Raw genomic sequence first — 22,511 nt, forward strand, 5'->3', positions numbered from 1 at the left:
TTGCGGGGAAGGGACCCAGAAAAGCCAGCGGGGATGGAGAAGGGTGCTCCCTCCCCGCAGACCCAAAGGCACCCTCGCTCCCCCGCCCTTGCAAAGCAAACGCAGCAGCCCCACCTCGCAGCTGCTCCGGTCCTCCTTCCTCCCCCCGGACGATCCTGGCCGCAGTGGCCGGCGAGCGCCCTTTATAGGTCGGCTCCTCCTCCTCCTCCTCCTCGTCCGCCGCCCCTGAGCCCGACGGCCGCCGGACCAACGAAAGGTCTGCCCGGCAAAGCGCAGAGCCCAGGCGCGCCGTCAGGGGGCGCCCCTGCTCCACGCGTGGAGAAGCCCGGCTCTAGTGAGATGCGCCATAAGAACATAAGAGAGGCCCTGCTGGATCAGACCAAGGTCCATCAAGTCCAGCAGTCTGTCCGCACAGTGGCCAACCGGGGGCCTCTAGGAGGCCCACAAAACAAGGCGACTGCAGCAGCATTATCCTGCCTGTGTCCCAAAGCACCTAATATAACAGGCATGCTCCTCTGATCCTGGAGAGAATAGGTATGAACATAAGAGAGGCCCTGCTGGATCAGACCCAGGCCCATCGAGTCCAGCAGTCTGTACACACAGTGGCCAACCGGGGGCTCTCGGAGGCCCACAAAACAAGACGACTGCAGCAGCATCCTCTTGCCTGTGTCCCAAAGCACCTAATATAATAGGCATGCTCCTCTGATCCTGGAGAGAAGAGGTATGAACATAAGAACATAAGAAAGGCCATGCTGGATCAGACCCAGGCCCATCGAGTCCAGCAGTCTGTCCACACAGTGGCCAACCGGGGGCCTCTCGGAGGCCCACAAAACAAGACGACTGCAGCAGCATCCTCTTGCCTGTGTCCCAAAGCACCTAATATAATAGGCATGCTCCTCTGATCCTGGAGAGTAGGTATGAACATAAGAAAGGCCATGCTGGATCAGACCCAGGCCCATCAAGTCCAGCAGTCTGTCCACACAGTGGCCAACCGGGGGCTCTCGGAGGCCCACAAAACAAGACGACTGCAGCAGCATCCTCTTGCCTGTGTCCCAAAGCACCTAATATAATAGGCATGCTCCTCTGATCCTGGAGAGTAGGTATGAACATAAGAACATAAGAAAGGCCATGCTGGATCAGACCCAGGCCCATCGAGTCCAGCAGTCTGTCCACACAGTGGCCAACCGGGGGCCTCTCGGAGGCCCACAAAACAAGACGACTGCAGCAGCATCCTCTTGCCTGTGTCCCAAAGCACCTAATATAATAGGCATGCTCCTCTGATCCTGGAAAGTAGGTATGAACATAAGAAAGGCCATTCTGGATCAGACCCAGGCCCATCGAGTCCAGCAGTCTGTCCACACAGTGGCCAACCGGGGGCCTCTCGGAGGCCCACAAAACAAGGCGACTGCAGCAGCATCCTCTTGCCTATGTCCCAAAGCATATAATAGGCATGCTCCTCGGATCCTGGAGAGTAGGTATGAACATAAGAAAGGCCATGCTGGATCAGACCCAGGCCCATCGAGTCCAGCAGTCTGACCACACAGTGGCCAACCGGGGGCCTCTCGGAGGCCCACAAAACAAGACGACTGCAGCAGCATCCTCTTGCCTGTGTCCCAAAGCACCTAATATAATAGGCATGCTCCTCTGATCCTGGAAAGTAGGTATGAACATAAGAAAGGCCATGCTGGATCAGACCCAGGCCCATCGAGTCCAGCAGTCTGTCCACACAGTGGCCAACCGGGGGCCTCTCGGAGGCCCACAAAACAAGGCGACTGCAGCAGCATCCTCTTGCCTGTGTCCCAAAGCACCTAATATAATAGGCATACTCCTCTGATCCTGGAGAGTAGGTATGAACATAAGAGAGGCCATGCTGGATCAGACCCAGGCCCATCGAGTCCAGCAGTCTGTCCACACAGTGGCCAACCGGGGGCCTCTCGGAGGCCCACAAAACAAGACGACTGCAGCAGCATCCTCTTGCCTGTGTCCCAAAGCACCTAATATAATAGGCATGCTCCTCTGATCCTGGAGAGAAGAGGTATGAACATAAGAACATAAGAAAGGCCCTGCTGGATCAGACCCAGGCCCATCGAGTCCAGCAGTCTGTCCACACAGTGGCCAACCGGGTGCCTCTCGGAGGCCCACAAAACAAGGCGACTGCAGCAGCATCCTCTTGCCTGTGTCCCAAAGCACCTAATATAATAGGCATGCTCCTCTGATCCTGGAGAGAATAGGTATGAACATAAGAAAGGCCATGCTGGATCAGACCCAGGCCCATCGAGACCAGCAGTCTGCCCACACAGTGGCCAACCGGGTGCCTCTCGGAGGCCCACAAAACAAGACGACTGCAGCAGCATCCTCTTGCCTGTGTCCCAAAGCACCTAATATAATAGGCATGCTCCTCTGATCCTGGAGAGAATAGGTTTGAACATAAGAACATAAGAAAGGCCCTGCTGGATCAGACCAAGCCCATCAAGTCCAGCAGTCTGTTCCTACAGTGGCCAACCAGGTGCCTCTTGGAAACCCACAAACAAGACAATTGCGGCAGCACTATCCTGCCTGTCTTCCGAAGCACCTCCTAATATAACAGGCATGCTCCTCTAATCCTGGAGAGATCCAGGGCAGGGCTTGGAGGGTTTCCATCACAAGAGCTGGTCCTTCACAAGAGCAGGGCTTTACCGCTCACAAAATCCAGATGTTAGTTTTTAAAGTGACCACCAGGCTCCTTGTTGGTCTTCCTGGCACCCCTGTAGGATCTGGAAGAAAGCCAGCTGCTGCCCACTGGAAGGTCTCAGGCAAACCACCACTGTTTTCTCCAGCTGTAAAATGAGGCCATAAAATGTGCTTTAATATATAGCAAACACCCCCCCCCCCCCCGTTTTTTACACTGCTCATAACTTCTTGAGGACAGCCCTGCATGGTGAGCCAGGATTGCCTTGCTGGGGGAGGGGGATAGGCAATAATGGCTTGTGTAGGGCCTTATACAAAATTAAACCCCCACCCTTCGTGAGTTTATGGCTGAGGTGAGAGAATTAAACCCAGTTCTCATGAACGATATTTTTAGTATTTAAAAAGTGCTGATGCATAATTGAAAAGAAAACTGCAGAGTGTCTTTCCTCCATAAGATGTGGCTTGCAAGTAGACATGAATCCCAGAATTTTGCATTTTAGACATTATTTGTTACGTCTTTGTCCAAGGAACTGATGCCAGTGTATGGTTCTTTTCTCCTCACAACAAGCCTGTGAGGTAGTTAGGCTGAGACTGAGAGAATGACTGGGTCAGGGTCATCCCCCTGGGATTTTCATCGCAGAATGGAGACTTGAACGCTGGTTTTCCCAGTTCTAGGTCCTTATACCAAAAGAAGGCCTCCCAATGAGTTTACAGCTCAGAAGAGATACTTGAACCCAGTTCTTGTGTAAAGACTCCCCATTCCTAGTTTGACACACTAATCTTGTCTCTGAAGAAGTGACCTGTGACTCACGAAAGCTCATATCCTGCCAGAAATTTTGTTAGTCTTTAAGGTGCTACTGGACTCTGTCTCTTTTCTACAGCTATAAACAGACTAACAAGGATATCTCATCATGATCTAATGTTGTCTCTGTTATCAAGGCAGATTAAGATCTTGAATATAATGTATCACATTAAGTGAGTTCTGACTCACAAGAGTTTATGCTGAATTACAGTTTGTTAAAAAGAGCAAGAGTCCAGTAGCACCTTAAAGACTAACAAAATTTCTGGCAGGGTTCGAGCTTTCGTGAGCCACAGCTCACTTCTTCAGATACAGCCAGAATGTGATTCCATCTATCCTTAAGTAAAGAAGAATGAATTAGACACACAATGGCAATGAAAATGCCAACAGCAAGTAAATGGCATTAGCAGGCGTGATCGGATTAAGTGTGATATGCAGAGGGGTAGCAGGCGCAGAGAAATCAGCATTGGTAATGAGACAGGAATCCCAAATCTCTATTAAGTCCTGGAGAATGCATTGTCTTGAGCTTCATTATTAGTTTTAATTCAGCAATCTCTCTTTCTAATCTCCCTTTGAAATCCCTTTGTAAGAGAACTGCTGTTCTTACTTGGGTGTGGTAATGGATCTAGGGAAGTGGACTCTGGCTCCCTAAGGCACCTGTCCTAACAAATATGTTACCCTGTAGGGTACCAAAGAACCCTTGTGTGGTGCTTGCTGCTATGGGCAAATGTGGGAACCCTAGCGTCAAACTCAACGTGACGGCAAACATGTCCCCACCACAAGTTCACCATCACCTTTTTAAAGCAATTCGAGCCCACAGTGTGGAAGTCATTTCCCCCCCCACACACACACACACACAACCCCTATGCCTTTTCATGTGCCAAAAAACTGGGGAGGGGGGCTGATTGTTGTTAATGTGAAAAGAGGAAGGTGCACAGTCTTTATGTGAAAATGCTTTTTCATACCGAGCTTTCTTAAGGGGTTTTCACTAAAGGAAGCATTCGGTCACAACAAACTACAATTAAACCAAGACTGGGGCAGGAAAACTGTTTGTTGCCTTGGTTCTGCACATGACTTCCTCCCCCCCCCCCACCCGCCCCACTCTTCTCATGCAGAACCCAATTAAGGATCCTTGGTTTTGAAATAAGCTCCAGTTCCCTGTGGTGTGTGAATGCAGGCACCCGGCTGAATCGCCTCTGTCACGGAACCAGAGTTTGTTTCACGCCAGGAATCCTGAGTTACACTTCACAGAAGAAGAGAGGGGGCTGATGCTGAAGGACGTCTTTACGTGAGCTCAAGCAACAAGCCGTGTTCGTGCACATGCTTCACCTTTCAGCACGTTACTAGGAAAGAATGTCAACTCGATGTAACGTAGAAAAGAGGAGAGCTGTTTTGAAAACAGATGTATGGATAAGGGGCTGTGTGGGTCAGTAGAAGAGCTTCTGCTTTGCATGCAGAAAGTCCCAGGTTCAATTCCTGACATCTTCAGTTTAAAAGACCAGGCAGTAGCTGGATGGGAAAGACCTTTGCCTGGGACTCGAGAGCCACGGCCAGTCTGCGTAGACAATACTGATCCTGCTGGGCCAAGGGTCTGATTCAGTGTTCGGCAGCTTCACCTATGTTCATCTTCACTAAACCACCTTCAGTTTGTCATTTGTGGAAATAGCCGTGTTGCCAATCCTATGTTTGTGATTTATTTGGTTAAACTTAACTCCACTCCAAAAGCAGTCCATTTAAAACTGGCATTGTTTACAAGTGGCAAAAAAAACCCTCCCAAACTGTCTTGCTCCGTGTGTAGCAATATGATAGTTTTTGAGTTACACGGGTCTCTTCAGCAGGAGTAGAATGGAAAGTCAAAGAGAGTTAGGGAACATTTGGAAGTTTCTTGACAGGCCTATAACTGTGGGGCAGGATGTCCTACAGGAGGGAAATTACATTTTCCAACATAATTTCATTAAAAAAATTAGTTTCCCTTCCCATCACTCCAGACTTTGACTACCACTGTGAATGCAGTACCATTGAAAAAGCAAATGAGATGGGAAGATCCATCCAGCTGGGAATGTGCTACAGATTTCTTTGCATTTTGGAGACCCACATCAATGCTGAATTGCAGCTGACGCTTACAAGGCCATGTCTGTTGCCTTGTACGACCAAGAAGCAGACAATGTGTTAATTAGGGACACATTCCAGAAGCGTAGCTGTGTCTGTCTGCCGATGCAAAGCCATAAAGAGCCCCATGGGGCCTTTAAAAGGAGCAAATTTATTCCAGAGGGATGCACAAGAAAATCTGTTGCAGCCAAAACAAGAGAGTCTTGTAGCCCCTTAAAGACTCGGGCTTCGATTCTGTGCATGCTCTCCTAAGAGGATTGTTCTGCTATTGCAACAGAAGCTTCCATCAGATACAACTTCACAAGTCGCATGCCGAAGTCTCCTGAATTGGTAGGTATATATTCTCCAAGCATACTGCTTGCGGGCTGGAAACAGAATGCTGGACTAGAGGGACATTATCTTGATTTGACCCAGCAGGGCGCTTTTTATGGTCACTCCGTCCTGCCAGTGGGCGAGGACCTGCCTTGGCAGATGCATGGGGCTGTGTCAATTAGACTGACCCCTCGCTGCTCAACTTGGCTCAAGTTACAGGTTTTCCAGGAGGCAGAATTATGCACAAAACACTTGCCTTCCTGTATTGCGTTATTTTGGTTGCTTTTAATAAAAAGGCCTTTGTTTTGGGGCCCTTCCGTGTCCCTTTTTGTTTCTTGTTCTGCAGTAACTGGAGTACAGGGGAGGACTGGCCGTTTAAATTAAAAATTCGTAGTGGGTCCCTTGCTTTGGGGTGGGGAGGACTGGCAGCCAGGAGAAAGCAGAGTCAAGCCCCAGTAGCGCTACTACAGCTTTGCGGTGTTGCTGGGGCCACTGAGCCGAACTTGGTGGGCCTTCTTAAGCCACTCCTCACAGTTGTGGCAGAAACTCTGGCGTTGGTGTGATTGCTTGATATGGCAAGGGGACAGAGAAGAGTAAGCCAGAAGCAGAGACGCGCCGGTGGTTGAAGGCGCACCTCCGTTTCCACTGGATGTCCTAACTTCCAGCACCAGAGGGCAGCAGGCACATGCTGTCCATCCCTAGAACTGGCAAGGAGTGAGAATGAGCACTTTTGCTGGCCTGTCATCCCTTCAGCCTGGTGTAGTGGTTAAGAGTGGCGGACTCCAGTCTGATGAACCGGGTTTCCCCACTCCTCCACATGAAGCCAGCTGGGTGACCTTGGGCAAGTCACAGTTCTCTCCAAACTCTCTCAGCTTCACCTACCTCACAAGTAGGGTTGCCAGTCCCTCTTTGCCACCGGCAGGAGGTTTGGGGGTGGAACCCGAGGAGGGCAGTGTTTGGGGAGGCGAGGGACTTCAATGCCATAGAGTCCAATTGCCAAGTGGCCATTTTCTCCAGGGGAACTGATCTCTATCGGCTGGAGATCAGTTGTGATAGCAGGAGATCTCCAGCTAGTACCTGGAGATTGGCAACCCTACTCAAAAGGTTGATATCTGTTGTGGGGAGAGGAAAGGAAGGAGACTGTAAGCCAGTTTCATTCTCCTTAAAAAACCCAACTCTTCTTCCTCTTCTTCTTCCTTCTCCTCCCGTACCTGCTCACTCTAGGCTGGGCTGCTACGTGATGGCCCCCACAGAACCAGGCATGGAGACTTGTGGCCACATGGATGCAGACCTAATTCCATCTTCGTTCCTTATACGCCAGCCCTATCCTAATCTTTTGGCTGCACTTTAGAAGAATCACCCTCTTGTACTGGGTGGGGGCATGGCTCAGTCGTAGAGCATCTCCTTGGCATTCAAAAAGTCCTAGGTTCAAACCCCCCAACATCTCCAGTTTAAAAAAACTATCAGGCAGAAGGTGATGTGAAGGACCTCAACCTGAGGCCCTGTAGAGCCACTGCTAGTCAGCGTACACATGAACACATGAAGCTGCCTTATACTGAATCAGACCCTTGGTCCATCAAAGTCAATATTGTCTACTCAGACCGGCAGCGGCTCTCCAGGGTTTCAGGCAGAGTAGACAGTACTGACCTTGATGGACCAGCAGTTTCATGTGTATCATCCACCCTACCCGATTTCTCTGGACTTGTATGGCTCTGTATCCTAGGTGGCCATTTTTACCCCAGAATTATTTTCATTGGTCCAGTTGGTGTGAAACATAGATAGTTAAATTGTGGAACTCCCTGCCCCAGGATGGGGTGATGGCTGCCAACTTGGAAGGCTTTAAGAGGGGAGTGGACATGTTCATGGAGGATAGGGCTATCCATGGCTACTAGTCAAAAAGAATACTAATCATGATGCATACCTATTCTCTCCAGGATCAGAGGAGCATGCCCATTATATTACATCTGTGGAACACTGGCAGGATAATGATGCTGCAGTCATCTTGTTGGTGGGCTTCCTAGAGGCACCTGGTTGGCCACTGTGTGAACAGACTGCTGGATTTGATGGGCCTTGGTCTAATCCAGCATGGCTTTTCCTATGTTCTTATGTTCATAGACCACAAGCTGTAACCCAGGGTCCACCGAGCCGGATCAAACAGGGAAGATCCAGCCTGTGATAACTGGATGAATAGCAATTTGACCTCTGTGGAGTGATAAAATTGTCCCTCTCCTAGACTTGTGATTCCAAAAGCATTTAATAAGATGTAGGGGGGAAATACTCAGCAAGAATATTCATGCATTATCCCCTTCCCTAAGACTTGGGGTCGGTCCCGTATCTTTTTTTCAATGACTATGTTCTCAAACTGTTCCAAAATGCTGCCTCTGTGGCCCCGGCAATGTTTTAAGTGATGTGGTGTGGTTGGGTTTTTTTTTAATTGCATATTTGGCTTGTAATCTGAGAACCCAGGATATTCTCATAATTTTATTGCAAGTCTTGTGGTTTCAGGAAATACTTAGTAAAGCTAACCCCTGATTTAAAAAAAAAAACCATCCCCATTTATGTATGGTGTGTGTAAGTGTGCTTACACGTATTCATGTTTGGGTTGGATCCCACATTCGATGAATGAAAAGAATTCATGCAAACAGGGCTTTCCCTTCCCACAATAGCACTCCAACTCCTCCAGTAGGCAAAGGGGGGGCATTTTGTCGCATCTGCCCTCCTCACTGCAGCCAGTAATACATTCATTCGAGGGTCTCCTGACCTTGAGTACATCATTTTCTGGGCGGGGGGGGGGGGGGAAGCTGCCGGAAGGGAAAGGCAGGGGAAGATCTACTTGGTTAAGATCCCTTCTGCTCATACAAGTTTGGGTCCAAATCCAACATATATGTGCCTACTGATATGTGATTGATATATTTGTTTACACAACAACACCACTGATAGTGGGTTTATAAGGTAGCTAGGTGAGGTCCCTCTTCCCAAAACATCTCTTTGCTTAGGGCTCCAAACATCCTTCAGCCAAGTCAAGCAGGACAGTCAAATGGGATAGGATAGGGCCGTGGCTCAATGACAGAGTACCTGTTCTGTATGCAGAAAGAAGTCCCAGGTTCAATCCCCTGCACCTCCAGTTGAAAGGATCAGTTAGCAGATGATGTGGAAGACCTCAACCTGGGTCAGTTTACTAATGGCAAACTGAGGCTGAGCAGTAGACAGCCATTGAGTAAAACATAATTTTACTGCAGTGTATGTGTGTGTATCCACTTAGTATGCTGGCCATTGCTTAGTGAATTTGACCACAAACCCACGCCCAGTTAAATCCCCCTCCCTGCTTGGCAGTCCGCTACAGACAACTGGCTTCCCATGTGGTTACGTGCTCAGAGAGGTAAGTTCCCTGTTGCTAAATACTTGTTTGTATTCCCCGGCGGTGACATGCTGCCCAGTGTCTCACAGTGAACCGAGAGCAGAGGGCAGAATAACATTGGCACAGACACGCAATCCTTTATCCCAACTCTCGTGTCCCCACTGAACACATTGGAACATCTGTCTTCTTCAAAGGCTACATCACCATTAAGGGAGAGGGAGGAAGGACCCTCTGGGTTTAATGCATCTCTCCTTTTCCGAAACACATCCGAGCTCCAGGGCCCAGCTTTCCACCAGGCCTCCCACTCTTCCAGCCACGCCGATCTTACAACCTGCCTTCTTCCCCACCCCTCCTGTCTTCCTTTCCGTGTTCGCTATGGGTAAAGAGGACATTTGTTAGCAATTAGGGTCGGAGGGAGGGAGCAGTACATATCTCGGCAAGGCTCCAAAGCCTCTTTGCCTCGCAACCCTTCCCCGCCCCCCCACCGCCCCAGACTGGGGGCAGCATCCTTGGGAGTGGAGACTCCGGCAGGAGACGTCCGGCACATAGTGAAGCCACTTGCCCTGTTTTGAAATATCAAGGAAGTTTGTCTGGGCCGCAGCCCAAAAGCCAGAGAGAGAAAGAAGGGAGTGTGGCCGGCAGTGTGCTCTCTGCTGTCTGCACACTGAAGAAGAAGACCAGTCGGGAAACTCCAGAAAGAAAGCGAGGGATGCTGGTGCGGAGGACGGACGCTGCCTTCATGGGGCAGTGACGGGGTGAGTAGGGTGGTGGTGGCAGCGAGGCTGTTAGCTCGATGCAAAATTTCAAAAAATAGTGTTAGCGGCACTCTGGAGAACTGCAAAGTCAGTTTGCTGGACTGCTGGGAGGTGGAGCATTGTGGGGGGATAGTTGTCTCGTTCTCCAGAGCCATGATGATGTTCGTTCCTCAGAGCCGTGTCTGCTGTGTTCAGGGCAGCTGTGATGTTGCGGAATGCAGAGCAGCCCTTTGAGATCCATCCTTTACGATAAGAGACATCTGGCAGAATTCGCGTCTGGCTTGGCGGCCCTTCTCCCAAAAGGGTCCAGCCTCAATCCTGTCCCTTGTTTGTTTCACTAGAAACGCCTTGGGCTTGGATGCAGGATTCCTGGGCAAGAGGATAATGAAAGGTAAGCTCTTTGGTTGCGTTGGGAGGGCTGGCGGGGGTGCGTTATGGCAAGAGCAATACATGGATAATCAACCGTCAAGGGTCGGTTCAAGAGATTTCGTGCTCAGCTGTGGCATTGCAAAGGATCCTGGGAAGCGGTTGCCGGATCATATGTCACTCAACTGCCCCCTCAAATAGCCCTGTCCCAGGGGACTTGGTGGTTTATTATGCCCTCAAGTAGTCTTTGGGCAGTCCATTTTACCAAAGGGGAGAAGCGGTTGTGTGTCCATAACCAAGGTAGGATTGGAACACAGCTCTTCCAGATAATGATCTCTTGATGACTGGGGGGAAATAGGCACTTTTTAAAAAGTGGGGTTTCTGGGACTATTTTCACACATGTCATGTTGTTGGTGTGCACATGTGAAAAACAGATGTGTGAGTATTGGGTTTTGGCATCCTCATGTTGGTACCAGGCTTCAGAATACATTAGTGGTGGATTGCAGGAAGGCTGATTCACTGTCCCATTTTGACCTTCCTGTGTTTTAAAATGCACGTGTGGTTTCTGTTTTAGGAGAGTCAGTGCTGATTGTGATGGGGGAGGTGCTGTGGCTTTGTGGTTGAGCATCTCCAGTTTAAAGGGCACCAGGTAGTTGGACATAGGAAGCCCACAGCCCTCTGTTTGCAAGACCTGAGCGAGGCTGTTCAGATAGGACGTTTTGGAGGTAATTAATTCATAAGGTCGCCATAAGTCAGAAGCAACTTGATGGCACTTACACACACAGGTTGTAATAGCGGAAGATCAGCTAGTACCTGGAGGTTATGCAACCCTAATGTCAACCCTGAAAACAAGTACAGAAATGTGCAGTCTTGGTTGCACAAAAATTTGGGCTTTGAAGTTCACATTTGAAAAATTCTTCCCAAGTAGGGTTGCCAACCTCCACGTACTAGCTGCAGATCTCCTGCTATTACAGCTGATCTTCAGCCAATAGAGATCAGTTCACCTGGAGAAAATGGCTGCCTTGGCAATTGGACTCTATGGCACTGAAGTCTCTCCCCTCCCCAAACCCCGTCCTCCTCAGGCTCCATCCAAAAAACCCTCTCAACAATGGCAAAGAGGGACTTGGCAACCCTAATTCCCAAGTGTACTGTGGATTGTGTGTTCTCACAATACAAAACAAGAATATTTGTTTCCCTCCATCAAATTTTGGAGGGACATTGCTGGTGTGGGTGGCAGGGTAGGGGCATGATGAGATAGTAAGGAATTGGGGTCAGGGTTGGGGAGGAACCTGAGAGTATACAGGCTGAGAAGGAAGTGGAAGAAAGAGGGCTGGCTGGAAAGGGGGAGCTTGGGGTAACACAGAGTGCTAACAGCTCCTGGGAGAGGCAACGGAGAATGGTGGAGGTGGTGGTGGGAAGGAAGAGCCTTCATGCCTGCAATCCTCAGAACACGTCCCTTTCCCTCTCCTTCCTGGGCTGACTTCAAAGATCAAAACTGTGTCTCAGATTTCAGAGAGAACGCATTTCCATGAAAACAAATAAAAAGTTTTCCAGTGTGTAAAAACCCATCATTTAGCACCAGGGCTCCCCATTGTGGGCCTGGAACTAGAGGGGGAAATGAATATTCCCAGCTCCGATGTATTTGGGACTCCACGTTATGGGTGGATTCCTGCAGGAAATAGCAGAAGTGCCACTGAAATCTGCTCTTGGACCAGAAATGTTCTGGATACTCCTCAAATGTGTGCTTTGCCCCCCACCCCACTCCGTTAAGGTTTACAGTGAGTTCCATCCTCACAATGAGCTGATTCGGTGGCCAGGGGCAAATTGCTCTTTTCTCTGGGCCTCTGCTCCCCTCCTGGAAAATAAGGCAGATCTCCGTTCCTTTCCCTTCCCCCTGTTCTGTTTGCCTTGGTCATGTTCAGGAGTATCTCAGATTTGGTGTCCCCCCTAAGTCTGTGAAAACTCTTGGGTCATTAGCATTTAAAATCAGAACACACACCCACAGAGCAACTGATGTCAGCAAGACAGCAAGGATGTTTACCTTTTTGCAAAGCCTGCAGTGGGATTTCCCTGACACAAGTCCAAAGGTTGTATTAAGCATTTAGAATTACCATGTTGGAAGTGGCTAAATGCTCCCCTGCCATGAGGCAGAGCAGGAACATCCCCTTAGCCACATGGTTCCACAAGCAGGCGCATGACAGACTTGCCAAGTCATGTGCTTCAAGGGAAGGGAAGCCAAAGGTAGGTCTTTGGCTAATAATCTCACCTTTCCCATGCCAATTAAAAAAAAAATTAAATCAAAAAGTATGTTAAAGGTAAATTAAAACTTATTTTTTTAAAAATTGTATTAGCTATTTCTTATACTCTTGAAAGGTAGCAGTGAGGCAAGAGGCACTTCTGGTACAGAGGATGCCGAACCCCTCACAAGGCACACATCATGAACCATGAACTGTATCTCAGCATCCTGTGCAACACTGCAAGGGCTTCTGGGGCATGCTTGACCTGTGCTGGTGAAATGTCTTGTTCCAGCCTTGTTCCAGTGATAGGGTTGCCAGGAGATTTTTTGGGGGGTGGTTCTTAGCAAGAATGTGATGTCATATAGTAATGAGATATCCTGCTGTGTCACTTCCCAGTCAAAGGGCATGTGACAGCACACAAGGGAAATGGAATTACGCACCACATCTCCACTCTAACCTGTCCTTGCTTATTGTAACAGCTTTTGATGTTCTGGAGAAAGCTGGGAAACAAAAACCCATGGAATGTAATAAATCATTGTTGGCTGCGCATATGCACAACTGCCCAAAGGCTGGTCTGGCTTCCAAAAACATCTGGCTTCCGAAAACATCTGACTCCTTCCTTTGTCCATGATTTAGGATTGCCAAACTCCAGGTGGTGGTTGGAGATCTCGTGCTATTACAACTGATCTCCAGGCAACAGAGAAACCAGGAGAAAATGGCCACTTTGGAAGGTGGACTCTACGGCATTATTTCCCATTGAAGCCCCTCCCCACCCCAAACCCAACCCTCCTCAGGCTCCACCCCCCAAATATCCAGGTATTTCCCAACCCAGAGCTGGCAACCCTACCAAGGGTGGTTATGACGCCAGCCCTAGGGGATGGACTAGACGGGAAGTAAAGCCCCCTCTAACCCTGGGATTCCATGAAATGGATGAGGCTTGTGCAGGAATATTTCCTAATCAATTCAATCCATTTGTCTCTCCATTGGCTATTCATGTTCAGTGCCCCACCTGTGGTGTTTGATGCCCCATCAGATGTTTTTACTATATTCATGTTAGCATTTGCCAGAATTCCCACCCACCCCTTTGCATACCTTGTAACTTCAGAGGTTTAGCTTGTTAGCTTGGTTCATCGCCCGGTAGTGTAGGGGCCTACAAACAGTGCAGAGCACTTGCTGCTGCTGCAACGGCCAGTCTTTTGAAATGCCAGAAATGTGATTGATTCTTCCTGAGTTTTCAGCTGGTGTAGACTGACTACTCCCAGGCGTGCTGTGAGAGAACTGCATGTGTGCTGGGAGGATGAATGAAGCAGGCTCCTAACTAAGAGCCATCAAAGAAGCCACCTGCAGAGAATCCGGCGTGCTTCTTTTCTGCATGGTTCACTACCTGCACAGCTGCCTTATACAGAGCCAGGTCATTCATACCCACCTAGCTTAGTTTAGTCTGTTCTCATTGCCAGCAGCTCTCTAGGCAGAAGAGGGGTTCTTTTTTCGTTCTTGCTACCCATGATAATTTGTAACTGGGGATGCCAGGGATTGAACCTAAGACCTTCAGCATGCAAAGCAGGTATTCTTCCATGGAGCCACAGCCTAAGCTTGCCAACTGCCTGGAAAAAAGAGAGGTCCTTAATGGGCTGTTTATTATATGGTGCTATTTACCCCCATGCCTTGCAAAGCTTAAGCTGCCCATTTCCACACTTTAAGCCTCTTTTAAGGCTGAGGACCTTTTAGTTCAGGCCTGTTGGCAACCTGACCACAGCTCCTCCCTTCTGCTTTTGACCTTTTCCAATCAGTCTTTCTCTGGTGCTTTGTAATCATCTGCATTGGGTACAGTTGGATCATTCAGTGACTTGCAATGAAGAGATGCAGCACGATTCCCTTTCCTCTGAGGAGGTTGCCTGTTTTGTCTTTGAATGAGTTGCCGTTCTAGCTTTGCTTCCTTCCATCTGGAAGCATGTTTGGTACAGTGGTGCATGGAGTGGCCTTCTCTGAGGATCACTAATGCTTTTGCTTTCATCATGAGAACATGAAGCTGCCTTATACTGAATCAGACCATTGGTCCATCAAAGTCAGTATAGTCTACTCAGACCGGCAGCGACTCTCCAGGGTCTAAGGCAAGGGTCTTTCACATCACCTACTACTTGATCCTCTCCACTGGAGATGCTGGGGATTGAACCTAAGACCTTCTACATTACAAGCAGATGCACTATCAATGAGCCACAACCCCTCCCATGTAAATCTTTTTGGGGATATAAAAATGAACCACCCAATTTTAATTCAGGAACAAGCCTGCTTATGAAGTTACCGTATACAGTTAGTGCCTTGGGTATTGCAAGTTTGAGAATTTCTGGTATAGATCCTTGTGGTGTCTCTGGGTCCAGAGGATGGGGCAGGGGGAGGGGAAATGTGTAAGCAGATGTCCTTTCCTGAAACAGTATCCCTTAATGGAAGCATATGCAAGTGTCAGTTACATAGAAGTCTATCATCAAATTGAATGGCAAATTAATGACATGGGATGCCATGGTTACCCGTGATCCCAATCCACTTCCACAGGGCTTAATGAGTGTCCCTAATCTTGGACACTTCTACATGTATACCTCCAAGGTGCCTCTTATTTTTGAGATTTTCACCTGGCAATCCTAATCCCTTCATATAGTAAATATTTGTTTCACTCCACTGTGGTATCCTCTAAAGAGAGGGAAAACCAGACTGCAGTTTTCCTGCTTTGGAAAATAACTTGAACCTGGATCCTCCTCGTCCCCCGCCTTGCAGCCTCTCTTGTTTACGTAACGGGAACTGGGAGTTTTATAAGCTGTTGATCTAAGGAAACCTCTCAGATGCTGAAACACACGCAAGGCTCTTTGCATACCTGTTTGTAGTTCTGAACTAATCCCACATGAAAAGTGCGGCTGCTGTTGAACTCGAGGCCACCTGCAACTAGGAAAACATGGCTCTGAAAGGCAAAGTCAGTCCGGCTCTGGAAAACATGCCTCATTCTGCATGTCAAAGCACTCCTGTGCCACACTGGATGCTGCTGCTTCAGTCAGCGCTGCAATAATGGGTGAAGAAGCAACTGGTGGAGTTCCTTTGAGCTCGAGGAAGGGGGCCGGCAGTCTTAGGATGTGAGGAGAAACATCTACATTAGGCGCTCCTTTGCCTCTATCAACCCCTGACCTGTGTGCTAAGATCAAGAGACAGAACACATGAACACGTGAATAGGGTTGCCAGGTCCCTTTTGGGCGGACCCTGAGGAGGGGAGGGTTTGGGGAGAGGAGGGACTTCAATGCCATAGAGTCCAATGGCCAAAGCGGCCATTTTCTCCAGGTAAACTGATCTCTATTGGCTGGAGATCAGGTGTAATAGCAGGAGATCTTCTGCTATTACGTGGAGGTTGGCAACCCTACACATGAAGCTGCCTTATACTGAATCAGACTCGTGGTCCATCAAAGTCAGTATTGTCTACTCAGACCGGCAGCGGCTCTCCAGGGTCTCAGGCAGGGGTCTTTCACACAACCTACCTGCCTAGTCCCTTTAACTGGAGATGCCAGGGATTGAACCTGGGGCCTTCTGCATGCCAAGCAGATGCCACAGCCCCTTCTCTAGTTAAGATGAGACTGGCAAGGATGAAAAAATAGGGCCTTTTCGGTGGTGGCACCCCCTTTTGGAACTCTCTCCCCAAGGCTAGCTGGGCTTCTAGTTTTAAAGGGATCATGAAAGATTTCTTAGGACCTGGATATTTGGTCTGAATATTTAATTAGTAATGGAGATATATATTTTTTTTACTTGGGACATGGTTTGCTGCTGATAATTTATGTTATTGAAGATATCTTTACCTCTGTTTGGTTTTGTTATGCAAAGTTTTTATTCTTTGTTTTTGTATGTACATATTCAGCTGCCCTGAGGGCTTTATGGAGCCATGTGGCCGGATAAAGGCTCTAAGACAAAATAAATAAAGGAATGGAAGTTATTAATAGCTTTCCTCTGAAGAACTGGAATCTAGCCCCTTTCTCTTCCCTATAATTAAGAGTCTAGGAGCAAACCCAGTAGAAGTTCCCTCGGTGCATCCAATAGTTGTAAGAAGGAGAGTCGACGTGGTGTAGTGGTTAAGAGCGGCAGACTCTAATCTGGAGAACTGGGTTCGATTTCCCACTCCTCCACGTGAAGCCTGCTGGGTGACCTTGGGTTAGTCACAGTTCTCTCATAACTCTCTCAGCCCATGCGGGGGCAGGCAATGGCAAACCACCTCCAAATGTCTCTTGCCTTGAAAAACCTTTGGGGTCACCATGAGTCAGCTGTGACTTGATGGTATGCACACACCCGAACAAAGTTGTAAGAGTAAGATATGTCTTCTCTCTCTCTCCCCTCCACCCTTGATGGAGATTCATTTCTAACTAGGTCATAACTAGCCACACTACAAGACTTTGCTAATCCAGCCTCAGATTGTTATAGCAAACCGGATGTGGCCAGAAGCTGCCTGTCTCTGCTGACTTCACAGTGCTGTATGGCTGCAAATCTGCCATAAATCAACATCTGTAAGGAACAATAAGGTGGATGACTCTGTGTGTTTGTGTGTTTATACAGATCAATGTGCCACCATAACATTTTTAGAAGAAGAAGAGTTGGCTTTTATATGCTGAATTTCTCTACCTTTTAAGGAGAATCAAACTGGCTTACAATCTCCTTTCCTCCTCTCCCCACAACTGTCAACTTATGAGGTAGGTGAGGATGAGAGAGTTCAGAAAGAACTGTGACTAGCCCAAGGTCACCCAGCTGGCTTCATGTGTAGGAGTGGGGAAACCAACCCAGTTCACCAGATTAGAGTCCACCGCTCTTAACCACTACACCACGCTGGCTCAATTTAAAAGTGAATAGATTGATTGATATGATTTATTAAATTTATACATTTATAGACTGCTCCAATGTTCAGGGGAAGAGCAAGACTGAAGGTCCGTCCAGGGTCTGACTTGGTAGAACACATGTCTGTCAACTGTAGTGGGAGCTGCAAATCTGGGTTCACCCTGAGGATGCAGAACCTTCTGTGACTACTCCTAAAATTCAGCATCTCTCTTCACCCCTCAATGGTCCAGGTCCCTGCCAACTCTGTGATTCTTTTGTCAGTGTGCCCGACTTGCGGCTGGCAAGGAAATCCCTGGTGTCGTCCCAATCTCTTAAACTAACCACAGTGTCCAAAAAACATGGATGTCTCACACAGAAAGAAGGAAGAGTCATCCGACTTGGCCATCCGCTGCTTCCCAAAACTCCTGGCTAGGAGCCTGAAGAAAAGTGGGCCAAAAAAAGAGTTTCTTGGCCTCTGTGAATTCAAAACACCCCAAATCACCATTATCGCTATCCAGGACTGTTAAAATGAGTCAGGATGACGTACAGTTTAAAAATGATAAAATCAGTAACGCAAAGAGAAAATCAAAGAAAAGCATCCAAGGCAGCAAAAATACTGCAATAAAGAGAAAAGTGACAACAGTGTTTTGCAATGAAAATAACATGAAATAATCTGCAACAATGAACCATAAAGCAGGGAACCATAAAGCATGTATTGAAGTGGACTCAATCACCCCTGCATCTCCTCTCCCCATCCCTCCTGCATCTCACTCTTTTTCATGTTTTCTTTCTTTCAGCACCCTGGTGGGCAGAGTTTGGAGTATTGAATGTACTCATTTGATTATTTTTCACCTGTCTCTAAAGACATTAAAAACAACATGCAATAAAACCAGAACATTAAAACCAAATTAAGCTAAATCAAAGGATATCTCTAAGACCAAGATGGTGGGGTGTAAGGGCTCAAGCAGATTATGCAAACTGCAGGTTTATGGAGCCTCAGTTTGCTTCAGGGCCATATAGGGAAACAAGAGGTGATTTAACCCATGAACTTCCCTTTGGTTTTGCTTCTGCAGTAGCATTTTAAAGGAGAAAACAACTGGTCATTTTAAAACATGGGTGTGATGAGAAGGGGGGTGGAGAGATGCCTTGACAGTTATGGTGATGGAAGAGAGCCGAGGCATCTCTTTGGCCAAAAAGAAGGGGAGAAGGTGCTGTTTGCCAGATTCAAAGCATCCTTTCCAACAGGGAGGAATAACACCATAGCTCTTTGATGAGTTAACACCTCTTGATTGGAGAGTCCAAGTTTGGCGAGCTGGAGCCCTGAGGCTTAGCACCCACATGGGCTGAGACCCTGAGACCACATGTGGGGTAGGATATGAAAAGAGGAGCTGTTCCTTTTTGGGGGGCTCTTTGGAGTGTGTGTTTTACCATGAAGGATGGCAGAGGAAAATGATGCAAAAGAGATCTGCCAAAGATCAGATATAACATGGATTGCGAGTACTTAGTTAGCGACTGTCTTTTGTTTTACTTCATTCATGTACCTAGATTCTAGCCTTTGCATTACCCTGAGTTTGTGCCTTGTAGAAATAGTTTGTTTAATTGGAGAGAGTCTGCACAAGTCCTTACCCACCCAGCTGGTGCACTACAGAGCGATACCCCTGTGAGGTTGACTTTGGGCAGCCCACACGAGGGGAGATGGATTTTAGCCAAAGCAATGGTGGCAGCAATAAAGGGAGGCAAAACATTGGCTAGTCTTGCCCGAAAGGGATAGAGACTACAACATTGGATTTAATCCCCCACTCTGTCATGAAGCAAGGATGATCGTGGGCCAGCCATTCACTCTCAGCCTAACTAGATTCGAGTCCAGTAGCACTTTAGGGACCAACACGATTTTCAGGGTGCAAGCTTTCAAGAGTCAAAGCTCCCTTCATCATATCAATGTGACAAAGGGAGCTTTGAATCTCAAAAAATTATACCCTGAAAACCATGTTGATCTCTAGGGTAGTACTGGATTCAAATCTAGCTATTCTACTGCAGACCAGCACGGCTACCCTATCAAACGATCTCTAAGCCAAACCTATCTCACGGGGTTGTAGTTGTGAGGATAAAACAGAGGAAAGGAGACCTGTGTACACAGCCCTGAGCTCCTTCAAGAAAAACGTGGGGTGCAAAGAAAAGATTTGCAGTGCAATCCTATGCAGAGTTACTCCCACTGAAATCAGCTGGAGTAGCCGTGCAAAAGATTGCTCAGATAAATGCATACTTAGAAACAAACAAAAAGCAGCTACAGAGATTTCAAAATTAGAAATAGTGCCCCAAATAGCAAAGTCCAGTTAAAACGATGGAGTTTTTTAAAAAGGGGGAATTAAAATAGGATGCCATTAATTGGTAATCATACCTTTTTATTATTTTAGAAGAAGAACTCATTGGAGAAGAAGACGAGATGCCATCCTTCAGATACCGACCAAATGGTAAGGGCCCTTAGTTGCTCGTTTCCTTTATTCTAGGAGTGTGAAATTTCAGACAGATTTCTCTCATGCCCCTTGGCCTTTTTACAAATCCCCCTTCTCCCTTTGGCTCTACCGCTGGATTGGTAGCAAGTCAACAATGCTTGTATTGGGCTGTGGTAGTTCCAGGTTGTACCAGCAACCCTACAGGCATTCAGAAATCAACCTGCTGTCCAAGAGTGGATCCTCAATATTCCTTGCCATGTCTTAGAGGAAGCTGAGGCACAGGGTTGAGATCAGAATTCAGGGTGGGTAGCCAGGTCAGAGCTCACTTAATCAGATGCATGAGGTGCACAACCATCAGTAGGGTCGCCAGGTCCCTCTTCACCACCGGCGGGAGGTTTTTGGGGCAGAGCCTGAGGAGGGCGGGATTTGGGGAGGGGAGGCACTTCAATGCCATAGAGTCCAACTGCCAAAGCGGCCATTTTCTCCAGGTGAACTGGTCTCTTTTGGCTAGAGATCAGTTGTAGTAGCAGGAGCTCTCCAGCTAGTACCTGGAGGTTGGCAACCCTAACCATCAGGCCGATTTATGTATGCAACAGAATGGCAGGGAGGGAAAATTTTTACAAAGAAAGGCTGGTTCAAAGCAATAATGAATCCAAAGAGTAATCAGTTATCCTGGAGTGAGCATCCAACACTCCTAAATGTTTTTAGATAGCTAAAACGTAAAACCTAGTGCAGGATGAAATCAATATGGTAGATGTATCCAATTTAAACTTGGCACTCAGACACAAAATGGTTCCCCGTCCTTGCTTCATCCTGCCCCCCCCCCAGGTCGGATGAGGACCAACTGCAGCCAATGTGAGAAGACTTTGACCCTCCAGACTTCTGTGAAGGTTCTGTATGTCTTTGTCGTCCTGCTGATCATCGTTGTAGCTGTATTGGCTGCCTTGGGTGAGTTGCTGAGTGTGCCTGTTGTGTATCTTGCTGTTCCTTTTATTTTGCCTCTGGCATCAGTTTCCAGGCAAAGCAGAGGAAGAAGAGACCTTGGTAACCGCACTCAGGAGCCCAAGAAGTTGAGAATCAGGACCATAAACCTAACAAAAGCAAAACATGTTGCTTTCCCATGGTTTTCCAGGGAGGGGCTGTGGCTCAGTGGGAGAGCCTCTGCTTGGCATGCAGAAGGTCCCAGGTTCAATCCCCGGCATCTCCAGTTAAAGAAACCAGGACAATAAGGTGATGTGAAAGACCTCTGCCTGAGACCCTGGAGAGCCGCTGCCAGTCTGAGTAGACAATACTGACTTTGATGGACTAAGGGTCTGATTCAGTATAAGGCAGCTTCATGTGTTCAGGTGACACACAATTACAAGATGGGGATCAGCACCCACTCATGGGACACCATCCTTCCCCAGATCTAATTGGTTAGAGACAAGGCAAGCAGGTTCCCTCAGCACAGTGCAGCAACTTCCTTGCATGCACAAGGTCTCTGGTTTGGTCCCTCCATTTTAAAGGCTTCCAGGGAGCACGTTTTCAGAAGCACCTTTTCCTGCCTGAGGCTCTGAACAATGGCTGACATCCCCCCCAACCTTTCTGAGCCTGTGGAAACACTAGGAATTTTGAGAGGGGGTGGTGAGCGCCACCCCAAAAGATGTTTCCACAGAAGGCTGAGTCAAAACAGAATACCTCCCTCCTCACATTGCCCAGGAAGAAGGAAAGCCTGAAGAGGGAATGGAACCACACAGCCAAAAACAAGCCCTGCTGAAAAGCCCAGCGGGCACAAAGGGAAGTTTTGGCAGGTGCCATGGTGCCCATGTTGGAGAACCCTGTACTATATTATACTGCGTGGTGTAATGGTTAAGAGCGGTGGTTTGGAGCGGTGGACTCTGATCTGGAGAACCGGGTTTGATTCCCCACTCCTCCACATGAGCGGCAGAGGCTAATCTGGTAAACTAGATTTGTTTCCCCACTCCTACAGATGAAGCCAGCTGGGTGACCTTGGACTAGTCACAGCTCTCTCAGCCCCACCTACCTCACAGGGTGTCTGTTGTTGGGAGGGGAAGGGAAGGTGATTGTAAGCCAGTCTGACTCTTCCTTAAGCGGTAGAGAAAGTCGGCATATAAAAACCAACTTTCTTCTTGTTGTTGTTCTTGTTCTTTTCTTCTGCTTCTTCTGCTTCTTCTATTGGGTTAGATGACCCAATGAACTGACTCTGTACGAGACAGTCTCAAAAGACTAAAGTGACCCAAACCCAAAGCAGCTTGTTCCTGTGGTATTACATCCCTTTTGCCTGGCACTGTTTATAACTTATCACCAGGATACATCTTTGGACCTCATCGATGTGTGAGCCCGCTCCCCAGAGAACAGATCTTTCTGGGAGGAAGTCAGGCAGCTCCTGACTCCTGTCCGAAGAGAGCAAGGAATGCTGTGCCTTCTTCAGCTGCCCTCTCCTTCACATCTGTCTTCAGTCTGCACCAAAGGAGAGTTTTTTATAGGAAGGCTTTGCCCCTGAGGTTAAAGTATGCCCGCAACTTCTTGCTTGCTAACCTGGCTGCCTGCTAGAGAATCCAAGTTCCTATCAGACTCCCCAAGGAGGTCCTTCTATTGGAGGCTAAGCTAAGACCACCCACA

General features: G+C 48.0%; 1 protein-coding gene across 1 annotated transcript in view; it reads left to right on the forward strand.

Annotated features, from left to right (window-relative positions):
* Positions 1-33: 33 nt before the first annotated feature.
* SCARA3 (scavenger receptor class A member 3) overlaps positions 34-22,511 on the forward strand; it is a 39,698-nt gene continuing 17,220 nt past the window's right edge. The window contains 7 exon segments of the mRNA XM_056853411.1: positions 34-334; positions 9,221-9,266; positions 10,196-10,244; positions 10,246-10,293; positions 10,295-10,391; positions 19,851-19,907; positions 20,718-20,837. Of these exon segments, the coding sequence (XP_056709389.1) occupies positions 34-334; positions 9,221-9,266; positions 10,196-10,244; positions 10,246-10,293; positions 10,295-10,391; positions 19,851-19,907; positions 20,718-20,837 (718 nt within the window).

This window comes from Euleptes europaea, chromosome 7, assembly GCF_029931775.1.
Source record: "Euleptes europaea isolate rEulEur1 chromosome 7, rEulEur1.hap1, whole genome shotgun sequence".
NCBI classification, from domain to species: domain Eukaryota; kingdom Metazoa; phylum Chordata; class Lepidosauria; order Squamata; family Sphaerodactylidae; genus Euleptes; species Euleptes europaea.